Below are 21403 nucleotides of genomic sequence, written 5' to 3'. Positions count from 1 at the left end.
CCACCAGGCTCCCCCGTCCCTGGGATTCTCCAGGCAAGAACACTAGAGTGGGTTGCCATTTCCTTCTCCAATGCATGAAAGTGAAAAGTGAAAGGGAAGTCACTCAGTCGTGTCTGACTCTTAGCGACCCCCTAGACTGCAGCCCACCAGGCTCCTCCGTCCATGGGATTTTCAAGGCAAGAGTGCTGGAGTGAGGTGCCATTGCCTTCTCTGAAGCTATTGTTAGGCACTATCATATTTTTCCCTCTAACTTGCCTAGGTTTTGCCGAGGCTTAGCATTTCCAACCAGGAAACTCTCATGAATTTTAGTAACCTTGTAGAGCCCTCCCACCACCAGCTTTACTGATGAACACTTCAAGCAAGAACACAGTGTCTTGGGATCTGAAGAAGCCTTAAAGCCCGTCTAGTTCAATGCTGTTATTAGGTGATCATAACAGTGAAGATTTAGACACTTCTAGGAGCAGAAAATTCATTACTAAGGGAGCTCATTCCATTTTGGACAACACTGAATACAAGAGAAATGTTCAGCAAAAATGTCCTTTCTTATACTTTCCACCTAGTGGATCTAGTTGTTCCTTCTTGGCACCACTGGAAACAGGCATTATCTCACTGTTATATTCAACTCTAAGCTTAAGTATTTGAAGACCACACAAAGTCCTCTCCACACCTTCTGCTTCAGCCCATGTCTTCCTTCCCTCAAGCTAAACATTCCCAGTTCCTACGGAGCAGTCCTAACAAAAACGAATTTGAGTGGCTTCCCTGGTGGTCCAGTGGTTACGAATTTGCCTTGCAATGCAGGGGACATGAGTTTGACACTTGGTTGGGGAACCAAGATCCCTCGTGCCGTGGAGGAGCTAAGCCTGAGCACCCCAACTAGAGAATTTGTGCGCTGCAACAGAAACTTCCACATGACGCAAATGAAGCTCTGCAGCTTCAACAAAGACCCCATGCAGCCAAATACACAAATATTTAAAAACAGATTCAGTGTTTAAACACCCTTGGCAGCAGAATCTCATCAAAAGCTTCCCAGCCACTGTAATTAATTAACTCAGCACTATGATTGATCATTGCCTTTCACGATAGAACTACAACGTTGAAACAAATGCAGCCTTGACCTCGCATAGCTCAGACATAAGGAAAGAATCACAAGCGTACAATTCAGGTGTGCTCGGACCAGCGGTGGCACAAGAGGGGAATGAATGGGAACCAGGACACAGCTGCACAGAGGAAATGCGCAAACGAGATGCTGAAGAAAGAGTAGGAATTCTCCAGGAAGAAGAGGCGAGCACGTTTCTTCTTGACTCCCCCGCCTTGGAGGACTGTAAGGAGTCTGGGGTGGTCTGAGCCCAGGTGAGGAATGGAGAGATGAGGAACCTCCTAGCAAAGGCTCAGGGACGTGTACGTAGCAGAGTTCACACCACATTCACCAACACCCACCAGGAACAGAAACCGTTAGTTCTGTTGATGCCCATGAGCTGAACTAAGAGTAAGTGGCTCTTTTGACTGAGGCGCTGCGATTTCCGTTTGGGAGTGATAGGTAAACGAAGCACAGTCTCCCTAACTAACGGCCGTGTGTCTACTGGGGGTTGACAGGGCAGTTGAGCTTTTGCATATTTCAGAAAGGCCGGTGACTCTCTGCTTTTGAATTATGCAGCTGAGTAGTCCAATCAGCAGCATCAGAAATGGAGAGGAAGCACGTGGGGTGCCCCGCCTTGTGTGCCCCTGAGCCTCCCTGATCTGTGGAGACAGAAACCCTCCAGGGCATCAGCACCCGCTCTTCTGAGGCTTTGTGGATCCAGTTCTCCCTCTGTGTTCAGTCCGTCTCCCAGGACTGGAGACAGGTTGGATCCAATACTTCTTTTTTTGGAGGTGCCTCCCCCACCCCCACAGATGCCCCATGAGGCAGAGCTGACATAACCCCCAATCGGGGTGTCTCCCTGATTGCAGTGCTGGGTGGGTGGTGAGGAAGGCCCAGAGAACTGAACAGCTATTGCATCTCTTCTTCCCCGCTCAGCATCCTCCAGAGCAACTCCAGGGGACCCCAGGAATATCAAATGTTCCACCCATCTCCCCGGATACTTGCTGAGACCCGCTGGGGCTCAGGGTCACTGTGGCCCAGGGGTTCCGGGCTTACCTCACGGGGGCGCTGATGTCTCCCAAAACAGCAAAGCTGTATACCTTCACCTTCAAGGCTCTCTGGTCCTTAGAGGATTATTGTCTTTTCAGACTGAGCTGCCTTCAAGATCTCAGGTCATTTCAGTTGAAAAGTCAATGGATAAAAAACGGTGGGGATATATGTGTATGTCTGGCTGAACCATTTTGCTGTGCAGTAGAACTAACAGCATTGTAAAGCAACGAAACTCCAATAAAAATTAACAACGAAAAAAATAAATTCCAAGAATTTATTTTAAAAATCTGCTATATACATTCATGTGTAGTTTTTTGTGTGGACACAGCTGTCAACTCTTTGGTATAAATACCGTATTCGTGACTGCCAGATTAATGCTGAGTATGTTCAGTACTGTACCAAATTGACAAACAGTCTTCCAACAGTGGTATTATTTAGCACCATTAGCAATAAATAGTCATTTCTTTTGCTCAAAAAAAAAAATTCTATGGATTCAACTATTGCTGAAAATCAATAGTCAAACATGGACTTTCGCCATATTTAAACCAGCTCACAGTGGACAGCTGTTATAAAGGATTCAAAGATAAGATAGAATAGCCACTGCCCTTTAGAAGCTTGGAATCTAATTGGGGAGAAAAAGCGTAAGCAAAATTACATGTTCTTTTTAGTTTTTGTTTTGTATTTATACTTTCTGCCATCTACTCCCCTCTACCCCAACCCTGTACTTTGTATTTTTCAGGCTGATGCTCTAAGTGGTCAAAGGTAGGCGGTTACATAACAGGAAATGGCAGAAACTGAAGATTTTCTGGTTCGGGAGCTACATCCAGGTAACATCCCTTCACTATCTCCTGATGAAGTGAGCAAGAACTATTTACCATTATATATATAAGTGTGTGTGTGCCAAGTCGCTTCAGTCATGTCCAACTCTTTGTGACCCCATGGACTGTAACCCACCAGGCTCCTCTGTCCATGGGATTTCCCAGGCAGGAATACTGGAGTGGGTTGTCATTTCCACCTCCAGAGGATCTTCCTGACCCAAGGATCGGTCCAAATCGCATCTCCTGCACTGCAGGCGGATTCTTTACCACTATGCCATTGGAGAAGCCCTGAGCAATAACTATTTGCCATTATAACCAAGGGCAAAGGGGTTGGGACCGTATTAAACTATCGTCATTTTTCGCTGCTCTTTATTGAGAAGCTGCTTTCTCACAACATATTTTAACAGTGGATGAATATCAATTATTTCAATAACAACTAAAAGAGCCTATTAATAATCTAGTGGGTTATCTGACCAGAAATTCAACTTGTGCCCCCCCCCACCATCCTTTAAAAGTTCAAATAAATAAAATTCAAAAATAAATAAATAAAAGAAGGTTCCAGGAAACCATCTTGGATTTTCCGAGGGCAGCCTGCTCTCAGAATGGAGAAGGTAAGCCCCCGGAATCATTTTGCGTGCTTTCTGAAGGTGAGCTGCAGGGTGAACCACACTGGAGTCCCTGAGGGTGGCCTCCCTTCCTAGAAGGCTGGGTGGAGGATCCCCAGAGACAAGGAGGGAACCTCCCCTGGGAAGATGCAGCGAAGTAACCCCTGGGGTGTATCACACCCTTTGTGTTTTGAGAACTGAAGAGGAAAGATTTTCTTACCCCTGGGGATGAATTCCCTTAGCAGCAAGGGTCAGTGGGGGGTAGTGCTGGCATCTGAGACATGGCTGGGCAAGCAAACTGAGGGAATTGCAACTTTAGGGCCCCCTTGGGAGAGGTTAGTCCTGAAGGTGTGGGGCATCCTGCTGGGAAAATCTGTGGCAGGTTCCCTCAAGGATCTGATCAAAGCGCCTATACTGAGATGGTTGTCAAAAGCGACACCTTGTGGCAGCAAGGAGCAATAGCAGCAGAGACTGGGTAGACTTCTTGGGACGGCCCCACCCAGCCCTCTGCCCTTTGCTCCAATGTTGTCTAGTCCATAAGTTCTGTCTGACTATTTTGTGACCCCATGGACTGTAGCCTGCTAGGCTCCTCTATCCATGGGATTTCCCAGGCAAGAATATTGGAGTGGGTTGCCAATAAATCAGTGTAATATACTGGAAAAGGGAAGAGAGTGCCTGAACAATTGCAGGGAAGATAAGAGGAATGGCCGGTTCACACCCATTCATTCTGGTTACAATTTAGTATGAAACCGGTCGGGAAGATCCCTTGGAGGAGGGCATGGCAACCCACTCCAGTATTCTTGCCTGGAGAATCCCATGGACAGAGGAGCCTGGTGGGCTACAGTCTGTAGGTCACAGAGAGTTGGACACCACTGAAGCGACTCACCATGCATGTACTACTATTAAGTGTTTTAAATCCCAGATGAACTACTTTCTCCCTTCCACCTGTTTTTTTCATTTTAGATATTAAAGGCAAAGTATAAAACCGTGCTGTTTTACCTGACTTCTCAGTGTTTGCTTTAGTTGAGAAATAAGTTTTCAAGCTTTGATCAGACTAATTGCCACTCCTTACAAAGTTGAAATAAAGGCCAGGATAAGACTGTACCAAGGATAAGGCTGATAAAGGCTGTACTAAGACTCTTTTATGCTTGTGGCTAAGATCCTCTGCAAACATTGTTTAAACAAAAGAGTTCCTGAGTTCCAGGGTCAAGATCAAGGCCCTCCATCCTTTTACTCTTTCCACAGGCAGGTGTGAAAACATTCTGGAATTCCAAGACACTGTTTATAATATGTTCTAAAGTGTTCTTCAGCAAGCTACTGGCCTAGCGGCTGGAGTAGTTATTTTTTTAGTAGTTAAAAATTATCTGCTTTATTTTAGTAAAACTTTTTGGTAGATTTTCTAGGATTTCACTTGATAGCTTTAATCATAACATATTTAAAACTCTGCTTTCCTTTTTTAAGCTCTGGGATGAATAAAATAGAAGAATAAATTATAAACATCTTCCAGAATATTAAACCATAATAGATAATAATTAAAAGTAATAAGACTGTAATTGTGCCTCAAAAACCACTGGACTTGTGGTGTCCATTCTTGGCTTCTAGTTACTGCTGTATCATTCGCTAGCTCTGCGCCCATACGACAAGTCCCTTGATTTCTCTCCATCTGAAGCCATACATATTGTACATTGCTTTCCAGCTCATAAATCCCGTGATTCTGTCACCTCCTTGTTATCAATATCAAAAATCTAAAGTTTAACCCACAGTGGATTTCCTTACTTAAGCTAAATTACTGAAGTTAGATATCGATATTTGCTTATTCTAATCAAATACTTTGGGGACTTCAGAAAACTTTAACTGCTTCCATTTTAAAAAAGCTTTAAATTTTATATGGAGTATAGTTGATTAAAAACGTTGTGATTGTTTCAGGTATATAACAAGGAGATTCAGTCGTGCCTACACACATGTCCTTTTCCAAATTTTTTTCCCGTTTAGGTTGTTACCGAGTATTGATCAGACTTCCCTGTGCTATACAGTAGGTTCCTATTAGTTATCCATTAAAAAAAATTTTATTGGAGTGTATTGCTTTACGATATGAGTTAGTTTCTACCGTATAGCAAAGAGAATCAGCCATACGTGTACATATACCCCCTCTTTTAAGATTTCCTTCCCTTAAGGCCATCACAGAGCATTGAGCAGAGTTCCTTGTGCTGTACAGTAGATCCTTGTGATGCATTTTAAATTCAGCAGTGTGTACCTGTCCAGCCCAAACTCCCTAGCTAGGGCATATATTTTTCTTCTTCTCTGCCCCTTTCTCTCTAGCTCTAGCCATCGAGCCAGCAACCACTTGGTGTTTAGTTCTAAGGCAATCCTTAAACTGAGCCAGGATAAATTCTTTGCGTGGAGCATACTTGCAAGGTTAGAATGTCTGAGATAGAAGGGTCTACGGACAAGCTCTTTCAACTCCCTGTCACTGCGTGAGCAGGAGGGGCCAAGATTCAGGCCTTGGCAGACAGCTCACCCTGCGCTGCAGTACTCTGGGGTGTGAGCTGGCTCCAGAACGCTGTGGAATTTGTGCAGGAAGATGCCAGACTGAGGCTGCCTGAGCTGTCTGGGAGACTCAGGCCTGGAGCCCGGTGCGGGAGGCTGGGCCTTCTGCTCAGGTCGCCATCCTGGGTCCCTGAGTGAGGCACGCTTTCTGTGGTTCTTGAGGGAAGATGACCTCCCAGTGTCACGCTCCGTTTGGGGGCCTCATGCCTTTATATGAGCTTAGAGAGTTATGACTCCTGGGGTCAACTGTTTTTCCAGGTCACCTCACGGCCATTTGCCTAAGGTTTATACCACCCCCAGGAGTGCTGGATTAGGCCATTTCCAACGGTCTTGACCCCAAAGACCCCCCACTACTGTCCCTTTCTCACCAGGTGAATCCTGCCAGGGGGATGTTTTCTAAAACCCATCCAGGGACTTCTCTGGTGGGCCAGTGATTAAGAATCCACCTTCCAAGGCATAGGACGTGGATCTGACTCCTGCTTGGGGAACCAAGTTCCAACATGCCGTGGGGCAATTAAGACTACGTGCTGGATCTACTGAGCCTGAGGACCACAATGAAAGATCCCGCATGCCGCAACAAGGACCCAACGCAGCCAAATGAATTCTTTTTTTTTAAAAAGTTCAAATACTACATATGATTTTAATGTAGATTTAACTATGTTGCAAGGGTGCTCAGTATTTCCTTATATTTCATATTTAATTATTATAGCTTAAAGAATAAACATGTAACCAAGACCCAGCACAATTAAAAAAAAAACAAACCATCTAAACACAGTTTTGGTTTTCAGTTAAACCCTTTCCTGAGGATTAAGGAACCTCCCAGTCCTTCACTTTGTAACCAACAGAAACCACTGAAGCAATTCAACCTCTGCAGGACTACAAAGATTTGCTTCTTGGCAAATTTTTTCCTTGCCTATGTAAGGAAGCAGCTACTAACATCTTTGAGGGAGGAAGGAGGAAAAAGCCTCATCCCCCAATTTAATCTCTGAGGGACATCCACTTGGAGGGCACCCTCCACTGCTCTTGTATTCTTTCTGTTTTTGTCAACTGACTCATTGTACAGAAGAAGAAATTGAGGCTCGGGGAGAAGAAGGAATTTGCTTTGGTCACATGGCCCATTCTGTTCTCTCATTCTGCTCCTGATCAATTTCCCGGGTTGCAAAGATCTCCCTGAGGCCTTTCTCCACCCCACACTGAGCCATCTCAGGCTTCCCTCTATATTTTCGGCACTTGGTGAAGAATATCCAGCCATCTTGGCTTCCCAGGATTCGCAAACAGGAACTTTTCATGTCATCTTGACTTATCTTCTGGGGAGATAGGTTGGGCTGCATTTTGGAACTAGATGCAAAGTCCTGGGACTCTGGGAATTGGGAATCAGACTGGAATGACCCAACAGGGCTGCTTCTGAAATGAGCTCACAAACAACCAGGGCTGGCAGGGATCCTTCTAGCCTCTTGGGGTTTGTTTATCGGTAGAAGTCAGGCAAAAATAGTGACCCCTGAACAACACAGGGATGAGAGTGACGACCCCCCTTCACAGTCGAAAATCTGCATATAAGTGGACTATGTTTTTGGTCTATGGTACACTATGCCCTCTAGACCTATAATTTTATGTAACTTCTGTTTATCTCTAGTGGATGATGATATATTTAAAGAACCAATGAGAAAAAGAAGACGATCTGATCGAGACCAGAGGTTTCGAGCATTTCCCTCTGTGGAACAAAGCGCCCTCAAGGAATGTGAGTGTCCTGAAAATGCTCTATCGCTCGTTTAATGCAGCTCTGTTCTTTCCCAGATGTGTTAACATCCTCAAAAGGAGAGAAGGGTACTTGGAGAAGCAGAAGCAGGGTGGAACATCTTTGAATGATCTTGATCCCATTAAAGGAGGCCTCGGGACTTCCCTGGTGGTCCAATGGTTAAGATTCTGAGCTCCCAGTGCAGAGGGCCCAGGTTTGAGCCTTGGTCGGGGAACTAGATCCCACATACTGCAACCAAGAGTTTGCATGCCGCAGCTAGAGCCAAATAAATAAATACTTTATTTAAAAAAAGGAGGCCTCCTAGTCTCTGCAGAGATACTGTGATCTGACAGTTTATCTCTTAAGATCTGGATAGAAGGCTTGTTACAAAAATAATCTCTTCCTGATTAACACTGTGAAAATGATTGGTTTGGTGCCTTTGTGGTTATTTATAGGATGTCCTGGGCTTCCCTGGTGGCTCAGATGGTAAAGCGTCTGCCTGCAATATGGGAGACCCGGGTTCGATTCCTGGGTCGGGAAGGTCCCCTGGAGAAGGAAATGGCACTCCAACACTCTTGCCTGGAAAATCCCATGGACGGAGGAGCCTGATAGGCTACAGTCCATGGGGCTGCAAAGAGTCGGACACGACTGAGTGACTTCACTTTCTTTCTTTCTGCATAGGATGTCCTTGCAGTTTTCTTCTATTTATGACCACAGGAGAGAAGACTGCAGAGGGGCCGTAGCCCATGGTGAAGTGGACGCTGACTTGTGTCACCTTGTGCTTCAGAGCTGCCTGGCTCCTTGGGGGGCTCTCGTCATCACTGATTGCTCTCTCCCACGATCTGTGACCTCTCCCATCAGATAACTTGCTCTTTCGTTTAACTGGCTTTTCATTTCATCCCCCACCCCCACCTTTTCTGCCGTATTAAGCAGATTCGCCCTGTGCGGGCCAAGTGCTTGATCCCTGCCAGGTATTAATATGCTTGATCATTCAGTCGCGTCCGACTCTTTGCGACCCCATGGACTGCAGTGCACCAGGCTCCTCTGTCCATGGGGATTCTCCAGGCAAGAAGAGTGGGTTGCCATGCCCTCTCCTCCAGGGCATCTTCCTGACCCAGGGGTCGAACCCAGGCCTCCCGCATTGCAGGTGGATTCTTTATTGTCTGAGTGACCAGGGAATGTATTACATCCCTGCTAATACATCTGTGTTGATTCCAGATGAAAAACTGGAGTCTCGGACCAGAAGAGTTTTGAGCAACACTTACCAGAAACTTATTCAGTCTGTGTTCCTGGATGACAGCATCCCCAACAGCGTCAAGTACCTCATGTGAGTCTGGCATCAGCTACCGTCAGATCTTCCTTGGATGTCTTTCCTTAGGTGGTGGTAGATGCTTTTCTGCAATAATAAAAGGGAATTTCTGGTTAGGAACTAAGCAAAGAAAGCCAGAAAGTTCTGTTGCTACGGGCCATTTCTGTTAACACTGGTAGTTGCCACACTGCGCTGTCCCCGTTGCTAGGTAATCTGCTAAAGATTTTGGAAACGGAAAGTGAAAGTGCTTTACATTCATACACCAGATTCCATTTAACTGTCCCAAAACTCCTAACAAAGTAGAAGCCATGATTATCACTCATTTTCCCAAAATTGAGGCTCAAAGAGTCCAAGACATCGACCAAAGTCACACTGCTGATGAGTTAAAGGGGTGGAATCTAGCCCAGGCTGTGGGACGCTGAGCCTGTGCTGTCGAAGGTCATGTCCAGCTGCCTTGAAAGATTTAAGTGGGGTTAAGGCTACATCTCCTGCCCTGTAAGACCCTCAGGGTTGCTCCTAATAATACTTCCCACCACTGTATAAAGTTCATGTCTAAGATCAAGACTGTGTAATTTTCATGGAACATAAACAAGGTCACATCTATACAGACATCGTAGTTTGTGTAGAATTATCATCTCTTCTTCTTGTGTGCTCAATCATGTCCTTCTCTTTGTTGTGGCACCTGGGCTGTAGCCCGCCAGGCTCCTCTCTCCATGGGATATCCCAGGCAAGAATCCTGGAGTGGGTTGCCATTTTCAACTCAAGGGGATCTTCCCGACCCAGGGATTGAACCCATGTCTCTTGCCTCTCTCCCACCGGCAGGCGGATTTTTTACTATTGTGCTACCTGGAAGAATTATCATTGCCAAATATTTTTGCATGTTCTTTTTTTTGAATAAAAGGTTTTTTTTCTGTGCTGAGTCTTGGTTGCAGCACAAGGGCCCCTGGTCGTGGCACGCAGGCTTCTCTAGTTGCAGCACATATGTTTCTCTAGTTGCGCCACGCAGGCTCCGTTGCCCCTGAGCATGTGGGGACTGGGTTCCCCGACCAGACCAGGGATCCAGCCCACACCCCCCGCATTGGAAGGTGGATTCTTAACCACCCAATTAGGGAAATCCCTTTTTGCATTATCTCATTTGGTCCTCCGGACAACTCTGTATAGTAAACAGGGCTGAATATTCTCCTTTGACCAAAGAGACTGCAGAGAGGGCTCAGAAAGATGGGGTGACTTGACCAGGATTGTTTGCTGTATGGACTCCCAACCTTGCTTTGATGACCTTGACAATGAGCATTTTAAAACTGATCTAGAAACAGGCTTCTTGCCTTGATTGAAAAACCATCATTGGACCCCATCTACATTGGATTATTTGGAAGCACTGGGGCCGGGAAGAGCTCCCTGATCAATGCCATCATTCGGCAAGCCATGTTCCTACCTGTGTCGGGAGAAAGTATATGCACGTCCTGTATCGTGCAAGTGAGCTCAGGCTGCTGTGAGCAGTATGAGGCCAAAATCCACCTTCTCTCCGACCAGGTAAGAGCTGCCTCCCTCCCTCCTTCCTTCTCCTCTCCCTCCCTGTTCTCTCTCTCTCTTCCTCCTTTCTGCCTCTTTCCTCCACCCCGTCCTTCCTTCACCCCCTCTCCCTCCCCCGCCTTGCTTCCTTCCCATTCTCCCTCTTTTCCTCTCTCTCCATCCTTTCTTCTCCCTTCCTGCTCTGTCTTCCCTCTTCCTTTTCTTCCTTTCCTTCTTTCTCTCTTACAGATTCACATTATATTCCTTGTCAACATAGCTCACATCTTTGTTAAACGAAAAGAACATAGGCCATACACAATGAGGAAGTCCAGAAGAACGGGATGGGGGCTCTAGCTTGGGTGCTGCCTCGGTGGTTATGGGACTTTGGGCAAGACGTTTTCCTCTTTGGGTTCCTGTTTCCTCACTGACCAAATAAGCGGGTTGGGTTGGATGATACCTGCCTGGATTAGATGATCTTAGATTTCCTGGAGTCCCCCTGCCCCCCAACAGGCTCAGTGGACTTTGTCAATGTCTGCTGAATCTGTGTCATGGTGAGGGGGTGGGCTTGGCCCCACTCTGTCTTGGCAGGAGTGGAAGGAGGAGCTGAAGAACCTGACCACACTCCTGCACAGGACGGAGGGGCTGGGCGGAGAAGAGGAGGACGCGTGGGACAGGGGCGACGCGGCGGAGGAAGCTGTTTGGAAGCTGCAGATGTTTTATGGAAATGGAGCGGAAGGAAAGAGCTACGAGGAGTTACTAAGGGCCAAGCCCAGAGGAAAGATTCCCACCTCCAGAGTCATCTCCCTCAAGGCAGAAGAGGTAGCTTCAAAATGTTTCTCTTGATATTATCATGAGCCTCAAAGGTAACAACTGAATCCATTTAGGGGATTTGTGCAAGGCACAGGTTCTCTCTCTCTCTTTTCATTTTTATTTATTTCCTTAGTTTTGGCAGTGCTGGTCTTCGCTGCTGTGCGGGCTTTTCTCCAGCTGTGGCAGGCGGGGGCCACTCTCCAGGCGTGGTGCTCAGGCTTCTCACTGTGGCGGCCTCTCCTGCTGCAGAGCACAGACTCAACAGTTGTGGCACTCAGGCTTAGTCCTGAGGCGTGCGGCATATCTTCCCGGATCGGGGACTGAACCCAGAGCTCCCGCACTGGCAGGTGACTCTTTATCACTGAGCCACCAAGGACACCCCCCACCTCCGCTTTTAAAAAATATTTTTATTTACTCTTTTATTTGGCTGCACTGGGTTTTAGTTGCAGCACACAAGATCTTTGATCTTCAGCGCTGCAGGTGGGATCTTTAGTTGCTGCATGTGGGATCTAGCTCCCTGAAAAGGGATTAAACTCAGGCCCCCTGTACTGGGAGCGCAGGGTCTTAGCCACCGGACTAGCAGGGAAGTCCCAAGGCGCAATGTTTTATTGGAAATAAGTTGGTACCAAAATCAGAAGTAGCCAGGAATTTTAATTTGCAGTCAATTTTTTGTGTCTGAGGGGGGAGCTTTTGTGCACAGGAAAGACTGTTTATAGTTACTTGAGGATTAATTAAGGATGTGCATTGCAGCAAATAATTAAAAAAAAACACCCAAGTTTATAACAGCTTAAACAAATTGGGATTTATCCATTTTCTCACATAAGAAGTCTGGGGGCAGTTGGGTTTGTGGGTTGGTTCAGCGGCTCAACGACGTCAAGATCAACAGACCTCTGGTCCCTTGACCGTCTACATCCAGTTGCCTCATTGTCACACAATGGCTACTGAAGGGCTGACCTTCGCAGCTAGCTTCATGGAAGGGACAAATGGCTAAACAGGGAGTACCAACCACGTCTCCTCTTTCATTGGGAAGTAAAAGCGTTCCTAGAAACACACCCAACAAATTTCCATGTAGATTTTCTTGGTCAGTACTGAGCCATGTGGGTTTTCTGAGCTGAAAGGGAGTCTTGGGAAACAAGAAGCTGACTTGTGGTTGGCTGAGACCAGTCTCAACCCACTGCTTTCCCAAATATACAGACAGTCAGGATGCCACTGGCATGGCTGAAGGGCAGGGTGGATATTAGATAAGCAACTAGTAGAACCAGGCTCTCCTCACTTTTATGATCAACATGTTTTTTAAAAAATTAAAATTCAATTTTAAATTAAACCAAAAGACATGTGGAACTAATATGCAATTTACTTACGTTGCATACTAAAAAAACCTAGTTTTTCTTGCATCTTAAAATTCACCTTTAAAATATTGTTATTCTATTTGTAAATCTGATGCTTTCTATATAAAGTAACAACAATTACTTACACCAGTTCTAAAACTTAATGTCCAATTATCTCCTAAGTTTAATATAGAAAGGCCTCCTTTAAAAGTTAATACTACTTATACAATTAATCAACATTCCTTAGCCTTAGAGTTCAAATTTAGAATATTTGTTTCTCTCAAAAAATTTGAACTACTTGACCAGACATACTTAGATGTCAAATGACTTCAACTTTTCAAGGCACTTAACTTTTATATATCTAGAAAATCAAACAAAGGTTAGTAGCCCCTTTCTTATGTTTAAATGGAGAGTCACTCAATCATGTCCAACTCTTTGCGGCCCCATGGACAACAGCCTGCCAGGCTCCTCTGCCCATGGGATTCTCCAGGCAAGAATACTGGAGTGGGTTGCCATTCCCTTCTCCAGGGGATCTTCCCAATCCAGGGAGGGATCAAACCCAGGTCTCCTGCATTGCGGGCCATTCTTTACCTTCTGAGCCACCAGGGATGCCCATAATTAAAACTAATTAATGGGTAAGCAACCATGTCCTCCTGTGTAGCACAGGGCACTATAGTCAATATCCTGTGAGGAGCCACAGTGGGAAAGAATATGGTAAACAGTACATACATGTATGACTGAGTCACTAGTAGAAACCAAACACAGCATTGTAAACCAACTATACTTCAGTAAAATTAAAAAAGGACAACGCCCCCCCCCCCAAACTTTAATTATCTCCCTAATATCCAAAATACAGACAGAGCAGGTCCAAAGAAACACAATGACGGCAAAACTGGTTACTTTATCTGAACACATACAACCTACACCAAGGTGTCAAGGTAATATTCATTTCCTTACTACTCTGCACTTAGAAATATTCCTTCCCAGCATGACTAATTCACCCATTTGAAACAAGATGAATGGAATCAGCATCTCCAGGAGTGAGGGCACAAATTCAGACTTTGGGGCATGGATTCTATTCAGGGGAGAGGGAATCTGAGTTTACTTCCTAGGATGGTTTGTCTCCACTAGTTTATTCAGTGGTATGTGCAGGCTAAGTTTGGAGAAGGCGATGGCACCCCACTCCAGTGCTCTTGCCTGGAGAATCCCAGGGACGGGGGAGTCTGGTGAGATGCTGTCTATGGGGTCGCACAGAGTCGGACACGACTGAAGCGACTTAGCAGCAGCAGCAGCAGCAGCAGGCTAAGTTGCTTCAGTCATGTCTGACTCTGCGACCACACGGACTGTAGCCCGCCAGGCTCCCCCATCCCTGGGATTCTCCAGGCAAGAATACTGGAGTGGGTTGCCATGCCCTCCTCCAGGGGATCTTCCCAGCCCAGGGAGTGGACCCACGTCTCTTACCTCCCTTGCATTGATAGGCAGGTTCTTTACCACTGTCGCCCCCTGGGAAGCCCCGTTTATTGACGGGAGCCTTCTTCTTACAGAAAGCCCACACTTTTTTAAGCCCCTTGCTTTTTCTTTTCTGTTGCCCTTATCATAGCTTGTTTTTTTAAATCAAAATATCTTAAAGAACTTTTATCATCTCTTCTTTCACAATTTTGCATTATTTGATTAGAACCGCAATCTTTTAAACAAATTTTTGTGGATGTGGGCCATTTTTAAAGTCTTTATTGCATATGTTACAATATATTTTCTGTTTTTTGGTTTTTTGACTGTGAGGCATGTGGGATCATAGCTCCCTGACCAGAAACTGAATCCATGCCCCCTGTATTGGAAGACAAAGTCTTAACCACTGGACGACCAGGGAAGTCCCTTGATGATAACTCTTATTTCCTACCCAGATAGCAACACATTCTCTGACTTGATCTCAACTCTCTTAAGAATTTATCTTTCTTTCAGGGCCATTCTGTAGATACTTATTAACGGTGACTGCACTACATCCCAAACCTTCTGTCCTCTGAATTATCCCAGTAGGGATTCGCTGCTGCACAGAGTTGCTGGCATGAATGTGTTTAGGGAAAAAGAGCAGGCTGAGAATGATTCTTCATCTCACTCACCATCGTTAAAACAGCATGGAAATGCCGGTCTGTCCATATATTCTTTTGAACTTGGAAGATAAATTTTTTTTTTAATTTTAATTTTTACTTTATTTTGCTTTACAATAATGTATTGGTTTTGCCATACATTGACATGAGTCAGCCACGGGTGTACATGAGTTCCCAATCCTTACCCCTCTCCCACCTCCCACCCCATATCATCTCTCTGGATCATCCCCGTTCACCAGCCCCAAGCCTCCTGTATCCTGTATAGAACCTAGCGATTCATTTCTTACCTGATAGTATACGTGTTTCAATGCCATTCTCCCAAATCATCCCACCCTCTCCCTCTCCCACAGAGTCTAAAAGACTGCTCTATACATCTGTGTCTCTTTTGCTGTCTCGCATACAGGGTGATCATTACCATCTTTCTAAATTCCATATATATGTTAGTATACTGTATTGGTGTTTTTCTTTCTGGCTTACTTCACTCTGTATAATAGACTCCAGTTCATCAAACGGTTTTAAAAATTTATCTTCCAAGTAAATTTTTAAAACCGTTTGAAGATCAACTTCAGACCAGTTTTCAACTTAGAAAGTATGGTCACCATTTCATGATCAATCTTCCACAGTCAGGGCCTTCTGGTCGTAGAAATGTTCACATTAGTTCAAAGATCCTCTCTCTCACACACAGATTTAGACTAGTGCAGATGATTTCCACTGATTTCAGAACTGGAATGGAATTTAGAAGGTAAAACATCCCCCAGTGAAGCTGTGACTTTCCTCAAGCCCTGCTCTCACTGCCTGTATTTTCTCCATCTGTCAGTGGTAGTTGCTCAGTTGTGCCCCACTTTTTGCGACCCCATGGACTGTAGCTCGCCAGGCCCCTCTGTCCGTGCAATTCTCCAGGCAAGAATATTGGAGTGGGTTGTCATTTCCTTCTCCAGGAGATCTTCCCAACCCAGGGACAGAACCTGGATTTTCTGCATTGCAGGCCGATTCTTTGCCATCTGAGCCAGCAGGGAAGCCCATAGGAGCTTGAATTTCCTGATCTCCCAGTGTTCTTTGTAGTTCTGAGCCTAGACCCTTCCAGGTAGGACCTCAGGCCTCCTGGGGCCTGTCACCCAGTACCGCGTCTCACATGACACAGTGGACCTCTGCTGAACCCGAGTCATAGCCCATCTAGGGCAGAGGTGCTGGAGATCGTCTTGTGTACCTGACCTTGTCCTTCTTCCTCAGGCAGGGGAGCTGTCTGTCAAGCTGGACCCCTACATCCGGACCCAGAGGAGAGACTGGGATGGTGGATCTGCTGAGACACACATCTGGCCCTTGATCAAACTGGTGGAAGTGACCCTTCCCAAATCAGAGCTGATTCCAGAAGGGGTTGTGCTGGTGGACATTCCAGGCACAGGTGACTTCAATAGCAAGAGGGACGAGATGTGGAAAAAGGTGATTCTCTTCCACAGGGCTTCACTCCCTCTCTCTCCATCCCCAAGTTCTCTGTAAAGCGGCAAAGGATGTTCCACTTTCCACTTAATGGATTTTAGGAGCTCGAGAGAGTTAAATTCTCCCATGTTCTAAGCTTTAGGGCAATGGGAGGATATGGGTGGCAAGGGACACCGAGGAGGGAGGAATCACAAGATAGGCCTGGGAGCTGGAGCTAAACTGTGGTACATGAGAAGGGCCAGCAACAGAGGGGCCCGAGAGTGAGCAGGGGAGACAAGGTCAGAGTGAGACAGGGAGGGCAACATTTGGGTCCAAAGCAGAGAAGCCAGTAGCCACGCACCAAGGAACCAGAAGGCTGCTCCTGGCTTTGGCTGTAAGGAGTTGTTGGTAAGTTGCTAAGTCATGTTGGACTCTTTGTGACCTGTGGACTGTAGCCCACCAGGCTCCTCTCTTATGGGATTTCCCAGGCAAGAATACTGGAGCCGGTTGCCATTTCCTCCTCCAGGGGATCTTCCCAGCCCAGGCATTGAACGCACACCTCCTGCATCGGCAGGCAGATTCTTTACCACTGAGCCACCTGGGAAGCCCTTGGGCAAGGTGGGGTGGGCTTTAATACCATGCCTCCTGGGGAAGCTCCAAGGGGGTGAGTGACAGAGAAAGAAAGGCAGAAGCTCAGGCTGCAGGATTGTGGGGGGGAGCATGGGGCACAGGACAGAGCTGGAAGGGGCTGGGAGGGTCAGCAGAGGTCCATGAGTCATCAGCAGCGCAGAGGCTGCCAAAAATCTCTCTGCTGGACTGCTGCTTCCCTGGTGTATGTAGACTTTAAATTCCCCAGATTTGTGCTAAATGAATGACTGTGGGCCAGGGGAGCTTCGCAACTGTGGTTTTCCATAAAGATCGGGATGGCAGCTTACAGATAAGCAGCCTGTGCCCTGATTTTACAGCTAAGGAAAGGAAGGCTCAGAGACGGGAAGTCCTTTGCCCAAAACCAAACAGCTACCAAGTGGCAGAATTTAAACCGGAGAGCAGAATCCTGCCTTCTCAGCTGAGGCTCTGTCTCTCAACCTCCAGAAAGCCCCCTAACAATTCTCTTTTTTAAAAAAATTTATTTATGTTTGGCTGCGCTGGGTCTTTGCTGTTGGGTACAGGCTTTTTCTAGCAGTGGTGAGCAGGGGCTAGTCGATAGTTGCAGCGTGTCGGCTTCTCACTGCACTGGCTTCTCTTGTTGGAGAGCTCGGGCTTTCGGTAGCTGCCCAGGTTTCAGCAGGGCTTCATGCACGAGCTTCAGTAGCTGCAACACCCAGCCTCATTAGCTGTGGACCCTAGAGGGGGCAGGCTTCAGTAGCGGTGGTGCACGGGCTTAGCTGCTCCGTGGTGTGTGGGATCTTCCTGGATCCGGGATGGAACCCATGTCTCCTGCACTGGCAGGCGGATTCTTCAGCACTGAGCCACCTGGGAAGCTTCCCTAACAGTTCTTTAAGGTGGAGGCAGTCTCCCAGTGTCCTTCATCCTTGGTGGCCTGCTCAGGCCTGGCCAGGAGAGCCTTTGTTTCTGCACGGTTTCTGGTCTCGGGGTGGAATCCGCCACCTCCTCGAGTTCCAGGCGAGTGTGGGGAGCGACAGCCTCGGGGGGTGGCCGGCCTCTGGCACAGGATGGAGCCGTGGCCGCTGCCAGTTCAGACACACTGGGAAGCTTATCAAAGGCCACTCAGAACAGAGGAGCCAGCAGACCTGGCTCAGAACCCGGGCTCTGAGGAGGTTGGGCTGAAGCGAAGCGATGGTTCCCAGCTTGCTCTGCTTGGCAACAGCTCCCCCACATTCTTGTGGTTTTGTGATATCCTCTCAGGAAAAGTTACTAGACTCCCCTCCATCCAGGGAGGACAGAATTCAACCCCCTCCCCTACACCCCCAGCTGCCAGCAGTGCCCTCCCTAAACTAAAACCATTAACTCAAATTCCCCTGTGCTGCCACCTAAGTGTCACCTGACCTCTCAGAGGCCCATTCTCACTGCAAGGAGGGAGGTGAGTGGGGGCCATTCCACCCCCTCCCAGTTCCAGAGGCTCTTGTCTTATAGATTGGCCTTTTCTGGCAGGGCCTGAAATTCAACCACTGCAACTTTTATGATCGAGGTCCTCTTTTGTTTGGCTTCCCTGCTGGCTCAGAGAGTAAAGAATCTGCCTGCCATGCAGGAGACCTGGGTTAGATCCCTGGGTTGGGAAGATCCCCTGGAGAAGGAAATGGCAACCCACTTCAGTATTCTTGCTTGGGAAATCCCATGGACAGAGGAGCCTGGAGAGTTATGCAGTCCATAGGGTTGCAGAGAATTGGACATGACTGAGCGACCAAACAACAATAATAACAGCAATTCACCAGGACCAGGGGGATGCAAGTGAAAGAGACCCCACCCTGGAGGAGGAGCTGGCAGGCTTCATCTTCCACAAGCGATAGAATTGTTGGAAGCTTCCCTGAATTGGTTATAACTTGGGAAGTGGGAGGCAGAGATGGGTTTTATTTTCCTGCCTGAATTTGAGTCCATCCATGTAGGGGAGGAGCTTCAGGACCCAGATTTGTGTGCCCTTAAGTCAGTCCTCTGCCTCGTGGGGTCTACTATGTACCTTTTCTATAAAACAATGAAATCTGTTTGACTCTTGAGATGGTTGCTTTCAAAACAATGATCCATGAAGCCAAGAGGTTCATGGGCAGAGGATGGGGGTGCAGAGAAGATGGGGGCTCCAAACCCTCCACTTCAAATTCAACGAAAGCTGTTCTACTTAAAAAAAATCAAGTTGGACCATTGGAGTTCTTCCTAAGATTTCATTTGGAAAAGAGATCCACTGCTAAAAATAAGTTTGAACCCCTCTGCTCTACACCATGGTTTCTTAGCCCCAGCTCTTCTGACTTCGGGGTGGAGAGGGCAGAGAAATTCCTTGCTGTAGGGGCCCAACCTAGGCATTATGGGATGCTTACAGCATCTGTGGCCTCTGCCCACTAGCATCCCCTCCAGTCTGAATAGTTAGAAATGTCTCCCGGCATTGTCAAAGGTCCACTATTTAAGAATCAGTGGCACAGAGCAAATAATGATTCAGTGAGCAACTCACAAACTTGTCACACCTTTATGTGCAAAGTGTTATTCTGAGGACCCATAAAACAAATTCAATCCTGGAGTTGGACCAGTTTTCCATTTATATGGAGAGATGAGATGGGTAAAACAATGCAGTCCGAGAAATGTCACAATTGCTTGTTGTATGTCTGATAAAGCAATACGTATGCTATCAAATCATTAAGTTACAATTTCATGTTCAATTCAATCGTATGGGTTTCTGGCTCCCTGCTGCCACCTTGTGGTCATGCTTTGCATATGCAGGGCAAGCCAGACATCAAAATAATGCTCTGCAGTGACAGCTTTGGGATAAACGCATGACCAGCACTAGTTCCAGAAAAACAGGACTTCTCCCTAGAGGACAGCTTAGTAAATCAAGCTAGTGAGGGATCTGGGACTGAAGGTATGATTTCTTGAATTCTATCAATGACTAATGCCACAAACATCTATGAGGCTTCTAGTATGGGCAAGGTACTGTGTTTGAGGTGCTACGGATTCCAAGCTGAATGATGTGGCCCCTTCCCATCCAGCACCTTGCAGTCTGGGTGGGGAGCGGGGGAGGGGTGCAGAGTGCCAACCTTGTACAGTATAGTAGCTGTACAGTAGCTCTGCCTGAGAAGCACCAGGGCAGGTAAGTACAGGTGCTATGGGATGCAGAGATGGGGTGACCAACCTAGCCTCAGGTGGCCCTTGGTGATCTCAGAGGCCAAACGGAGGTCAAGCAGAGGTTGTGACCCCAAGATAGATGCGCAGCTTACACCCACGGATGTGCAAGAAGCTCATGTGGCTGCTGCATAGAGTGTACTGGCGGGGGTTGGTGAGAGATGGGGCTGGACAGAGAGCTGGGGCAGAGCCTGGAGGACGGACGCGACACATGAAGGAAACACGTCCAGTACTCTTTTCTGGAGACTCCCGTGGACGGAGAAGCCTGGCAGGCTACAGTCCATGGGGTCACAAAGAGTTGGGCAACTGAGCGGCTAACATGCTGCAACCGAGGCACCATGTATGCTCTTAAGCACGCTGTGGTCGTGTTTCACAGACCATCGACAAGTGCTCCGTGATCTGGGTGATCAGTGACGTTGAAAGGATTTCTGGAGGGAGAGCCCACGAGGACCTTCTGAACGAGAGCGTGAAAGCCTGCCAGAGAGGGTTCTGCAGGGACCTGGCCCTGGTGGTCACCAAGGCCGACAAGCTCCACCTGCCGGAATACCTGAGGTACCGCTCTGGGCCTGCAGGGACGCGGGCTTCCCTCTGTGGGTCCCAGGCAAAACGACAGAGCTTTGACTCATGGGCATTGTGGACACAGGCAAGTGACCATTGGTGATGAAAGAGATGCCTGGGTGACTTCTGGGCCATCGGGTGGGTTGTCTTGAGAATCTTCCAGAGCAGCTGCTTAACGCCCAAGAGGCTGAATTCTGCATAGCTCCAGGGACGCCACTCATGGGTCTGAGATGCAAACAGTAGCTCCTGGTGTTTCACAGTGTGATGGACCTGCCTGCCGCCACGGATGTGGGAAGCGTAGATGCCCCACAGCTAGGAGACACTTCCTATAACACTGTCTGGGTGGTGCAGCTTTGAATTGTTAGATTCTGTTTCAGATTTATTTAGGCCACCACACTATTAAGTAGAGTTTCCTGTGTTAGATAGTAGGTTCTCACGAGCTACGTATTTTATACATAGTGTATATATATATATGTGAATCGCAATCTCCCTGTTCATCCCACTTCCCCATTTCCTGCTTAAAGTCCAGACATTTGTTCTCTATGTCGGTGTCTATTTCCGCTTTGCAAATAGGTTCATCAGTACCATTTTTTCTATTTGTTTTTCTCTTTCTGACTTGCTTCACACTCTGCATGATTCTCTCTAAAATGTCCATCAGCAGAGGTCTGCACCTTGACTGGGATAGGGGTGGGGGCACAGAAAATCCCACCGACAATGAAATAACAAGAAATTAAGATACTACCATCAAATGG

At 47.1% G+C, this 21403-nt stretch overlaps 1 protein-coding gene and 1 long non-coding RNA gene across 30 annotated transcripts in view; one reads left to right on the top strand and one right to left on the bottom strand.

The window, feature by feature from the left end:
• Positions 1–21403, top strand: part of NUGGC (nuclear GTPase, germinal center associated) — a 49428-nt gene that overhangs the window by 5086 nt on the left and 22939 nt on the right. For 17 of the 29 annotated variants that reach the window (XM_060409553.1, XM_060409549.1, XM_060409558.1 and 14 more), the window contains 7 exons: positions 2868–2955; positions 7732–7836; positions 9052–9160; positions 10450–10672; positions 11240–11470; positions 16125–16334; positions 20470–20645. In XM_060409553.1, coding sequence (XP_060265536.1) covers positions 2913–2955; positions 7732–7836; positions 9052–9160; positions 10450–10672; positions 11240–11470; positions 16125–16334; positions 20470–20645 — 1097 coding nt within the window. In that variant the 5' untranslated portion in view covers positions 2868–2912. Of the gene's footprint in view, positions 1–1100; positions 1351–2696; positions 2770–2867; positions 2956–7731; positions 7837–9051; positions 9161–10449; positions 10673–11239; positions 11471–16124; positions 16335–20469; positions 20646–21403 lie in introns of those variants that run through there. The other 12 variants (XM_060409554.1, XM_060409550.1, XM_060409559.1 and 9 more) reach the window with 2 other exon arrangements.
• Positions 9058–21403, bottom strand: part of LOC132659185 (uncharacterized) — a 71454-nt gene continuing 59108 nt past the window's right edge. Inside the window, exon 3 of the long non-coding RNA XR_009599257.1 lies at positions 9058–9229. This is a non-coding gene — a long non-coding RNA (uncharacterized LOC132659185). The remainder of the gene's footprint in view (positions 9230–21403) is intronic.

The sequence above is a fragment of the Ovis aries genome, chromosome 2 (assembly GCF_016772045.2).
Source record: "Ovis aries strain OAR_USU_Benz2616 breed Rambouillet chromosome 2, ARS-UI_Ramb_v3.0, whole genome shotgun sequence".
Classification (NCBI taxonomy): Eukaryota; Metazoa; Chordata; class Mammalia; order Artiodactyla; family Bovidae; genus Ovis; species Ovis aries.
This window is presented reverse-complemented; position numbering and strand designations above follow the sequence as displayed.